We start from the raw sequence: 4,384 nt of genomic DNA, 5'->3' as shown, positions 1-4,384 counted from the left end.
TGCTGCTGCTGCTGCTGCTGCTGCTGCTGCTGCTGCTGCTGCTGCTGCTGCTGCTGCTGCTGCTGCTTCCCCCTGAGCTGTACAGACACCCCAACCCGCAGCGCATGCACAAATTGAAATCAATTTAAAGTTCAAATTAAAATTAATTTAAAGTTCAAATTAAAATTAATTTAAAGTTCAAATTGAAATTAATCAAAACTTCAAATTAAAACTTGCCTTTTATCTTCAAATTAAAACAAATTAAAACTTCAAATTAAAACAAATTAAAACTTCAAATTAAAACAAATTAAAACTTCAAATTAAAATAAATTAAAACTTCAAATTAAATCAAATTAAAACTTCAAATTAAATCAAATTAAAACTTCAAATTAAATCAAATTAAAACTTCAAATTAAAATTTGTTTTTAACTTCAAATTAAAATTTGTTTTTAACTTCAAATTAAAATTTGTTTTAAACCGACTTCATTTTAATTCACAAATCACTTTTGGAAATTCATGCATGCATGCATTTGCATGCAAACTGCATGCAAATATATATAATGGTAAATATATATATTTATATTTATATTTATAAATAAATATATTATTTATTTATTTATTTATTTATTTATTTATTTATTTATTTATTATTATTATTTATTTATTTATTTATTTATATTTCTCCACATATTCGCCTACGGGGCCTACAGGCTGTTGGCGTTTGTGAATCAAAAGCTTTAAGGGCTACGCAGCCTCTGCTGCGAAGGCGGACCTGCAGCAGCAGCAGCAGCAGCAGCAGCAGCAGCAGCAGCAGCAGCAGCAGCAGCAGGAGGGCTCACTACTGTGGGCCTCGTCAACTGAGCAGCTGCTGAATGGGTGGACTTCTCTGAGCAGCTGCAGCTCCTTTTCCTGTTCCTTCAGCTTCTGCCGCAGTCTCCCCACCTCCTTCCTGCTGCTGCTGCTGCTGCTGCTGCTGCTGGCTGCTGCTGCTGCTGCTGCTGCTGCTGCTGCTGGCTGCTGCGCCTTCGCGCTGCGCAGCTTCTCATTTTCCTCTCGCAAAATCTTCGCCTCCAAAATTAACTTTTGCAAAATTTCTTCGACGCGGTCCAGCCGGTCGATTTTGTGTGCATTGGCCCGCAGCAGCAGCAGCTGCTGCTGCTGCTGCTGCTGCTGCTGCTGCTGCTGCTGCTGCTGCTGCTGCTGCTGCTGCTGCTGCTGCTGCTGCTGCTGCGCTGCTGCTGCTGCTGCTGCTGCTGCTGCTGCTGCTGCTGCTGCTGCTGCTGCTGCTGCTGGCTGCTGCTTGAGGCTCGGGGTGCGTAGAAGGCATTTCGGAAGGTCACTGGAGAGTCCGGGGGCTCTTCTATGAAGTGGCCGCTGCAGCGGGGCGAGCCGCTGTCTGCTGCAGCTGCAGCACCCGCTGCTGCTGCTGCTGCTGCTGCTGCTGCTGCTGCTGCTGCTGAGGGCTCGAGGAACTCGTGCACGGACTCGAGAGACTGCACTGCAGAGGCGAAGGCCGGGGGCTCGTAGGGGCGCCACCAGGAGTGGACTGGCGGGTCCATTTCGGGAAGAAAGTGAATTAATTTAAGACAAGTTTTGGAGTTTTAAAGCATTTTATGGAGTTTAAAAGCATTTATTAAAGTTTTAAATCATTTATTAAAGTTTTAAAGCATTTATTGGAGCTTTAAAGCATTTTATTGGAGCTTTAAAGCACTTTAAATGCATTTTGAGCTCTCCGTCGCCAGCAGCTGCAGCGGCGCCGCTCGCAGACGCCGCAGCAGCTCTCTGTTCAAGTTTTCCCGAGAGCTGCTGGCGGCGGAGGAAAGCGGGCCAACAGGGGCTTCTTTCTTCTATTCTGAGGTTTTAAAATGATTTATTTGTTGAAAAATGCAAAAAAAAACAGTTTTGGCGCGACAGGAGCCGGAGATTGGCGGCTGGTCGCGCGAGCTGCACGTACACCGCAAGGGCGCGCCCGCCGCCACCAACGGCGGCGATCTTCGGCGATCTTCTGCGGAAAACTGCGGAGTTGGTGAAGAAAAACAAAAGTGAAGACTAATGAAGTTGTTTGTTGCAAAATTCAACAATTCCGCAGACATACACTGCACATACACTGCGCGGGAAGACCCAGCGGACCAGCGGCGCCGCTGGTCCGCTGCAGTCCCGGCCGCTTTCCTCCCAGCCCTTTCAAAAGACCTCGGAGCCTCCAAAGCGCTGCAAATTTGTACTTTTATTTGTTTTCAATTTGCAAAATTGAAAACAAATAAAAGTACAAATAGTATTAATTGCGCGTTTATTTCGGGGCTTCGCCGGTTGCAGCGGCGGGCCCGCAGCCGCTGCAGCGCGGTCCACGGCGACGCCGAAGGCGGCACTCCGCGCCAGATCTCGCGGAAAACAAACGAAAAAGCTGAACTGAATTGTTTTATTTATTTTATTTATAATTTATTTGCAATTTATTTGCAATTTATTTATAATTTATTTATAATTAGAACGAAGTGGGGGCTGTGCACTTCTTCTTTCGAGACTGTCTCGCAGTGTCTTCACACGCAGTCCGTCTGGGCTTTCGGCTGTACGCGCCAGCTGCTGCCTTCCTCGCGCCGCATTCTTCTTCTGTCATTTCATTTAATTGTTTTCATTTAATTGTTTTCATTTATTTTATTTCATTTATTTAATTTTATTCATTTTAAAAAGAATAAAGCGGCCACACGCAGCTCGGCTCGACGAACTTGCCACCCGCCCGGAGCCTTCGGCAGAAGTTCGTGTCTTCACTTCGTGCTGCTGCTGCTGCTGCTGCTGCTGCTGCTGCTGCTGCTGCTGCTGCTGCTGCTGTGGGCCTAATTTGTTGCCATATACCTCATTAAAGACTCAAAGGGAGGAAAAGACAAATCATTTAAATAAATCAAAAAGCTGAAATGTTCAAAAGTGTCCTTCGCCAAACGCTGGTGTCTCATGCAGATCTGTGCATGCAGCAGCAGCAGCAGCAGCAGCAGCAGCAGCAGCAACAAAGCAGCTGCTGCATGCAGAATAAATGCCATTTAATGGATTAGTCATTTATTAAAGTTTAAAAGAACTCTTGAAAGCAGCAAATGCACATGAAAACAAAAAGAAAAAGCTGCAGCTTTTTCTTTTTATTTTCAAACTTAAATTCAATTTGCTGTTTGCTGCAGAGGGAAAGAAACAGCTGCAGCTTTCTGTTGTCTTTTGCTGCTGCTGCTGCTGCTGCAGCTTTCTGCTGCCTTTTGCTGCTGCTGCTGCTGCTGCAGCTTTCTGTTTTCGTTTGCTGCTGCTGCTGCAGCTTTCTGTTATCTTTTGCTGCTGCTGCTGCAGCTTTCTGTTTTCTTTTGCTGCTGCGGCGGCACTTTTTATTTAATTCATTTAAAATATAATTTGCTTCCAATGCAATCAAGCTGCAGCAAAACGCTGCAACGATTCACACGCTGCAACGCAGCAGCAGCAGCAGCAGCAGCAGCAGCAGCAGCAGCAGCAGCAGCAGGCCCTTCAAAACAAAAAACAAAAACAAAAAAAGGAAACGAGAAAAGAATTAAAAGAAGCAGCAAAAGCAGATAAGGCGAATCCGTGCATGCAGCAGCTCCGAAAAGTTGAATTTGAGGGAAAAGAGCCGTTTTTGGGTTTAAAAAAAAGAAAAAAAGAAATAAATGAAAACCAAAACAATTCCAGAAGTTCCAGAATTAAATTAAATTAAAAAAATGCAAAAAAAACTCAAAAAAAGAACCAAAAAGATGCACTTTAAGAGCCAAGTTTGCAAATTCAAGTTCTGAATCTCACTGGGGAAGAAAGCGGGTCTTCTGCATGCAGTTGAGTTCAAATGAGTTTATAAATAAATAATAAAATAAATATTTAAAAATATAATTCATATTTAAATAAAATAAATAAATAAATAAATAATTCATGTTTAAATAAAATAAATATTTGAAAATATAATTCATATTTAAATAAAATAAATATTTGAATAAATAATTCATATTTAAATAAAGTAAATATTTGAAAATATAATTCATATTTAAATAAAATAAATATTTGAATAAATAATTCATATTTAAATAAAATAAATATTTGAAAATATAATTCATATTTAAATAAAATAAATAAATAAATAAATAATTCATATTTAAATAAAATAAATATTTGAATAAATAATTCATGTTTAAATATCTTCAAGCAACAGCTCCAAATGGCTGGACTGGAGGCGCGGCTTGCCTCTTTGCTGCTGCTGCTGCTGCTGCTGCTGCTGCTGCAGATCTGCAGCATTTGCTGCAGCACATATTTGCTGCTGCACATATTTGCTGCAGCTTTCCAGTTTCAAACTGCAACTGCTGCTGCTGCAGGAGCCGCAGCAGCAGCAGCAGCAGCAGCAGCAGCAGCAGCAGCAGCAGCAGCAGCAGCAGCAGCA

General features: G+C 42.1%; 1 protein-coding gene across 1 annotated transcript in view; it reads right to left on the bottom strand.

The window, feature by feature from the left end:
* Nucleotides 1-2,072, bottom strand: part of ENH_00053880 (hypothetical protein, conserved) — a gene marked incomplete at both ends in the record, with an annotated part of 10,164 nt that extends 8,092 nt beyond the window's left edge. The window contains 2 exons of the mRNA XM_013583773.1: nt 819-1,472; nt 1,934-2,072. Of these exons, the coding sequence (XP_013439227.1) occupies nt 819-1,472; nt 1,934-2,072 (793 nt within the window). The remainder of the gene's footprint in view (nt 1-818; nt 1,473-1,933) is intronic.
* Nucleotides 2,073-4,384: the final 2,312 nt, after the last annotated feature.

Source organism: Eimeria necatrix, genomic scaffold, assembly GCF_000499385.1.
Source record: "Eimeria necatrix Houghton genomic scaffold, Enh_scaff439, whole genome shotgun sequence".
Classification (NCBI taxonomy): domain Eukaryota; phylum Apicomplexa; class Conoidasida; order Eucoccidiorida; family Eimeriidae; genus Eimeria; species Eimeria necatrix.
Note: the sequence above shows the minus strand (reverse complement) of the source record. Positions and strands in the feature narration are given on the sequence as shown.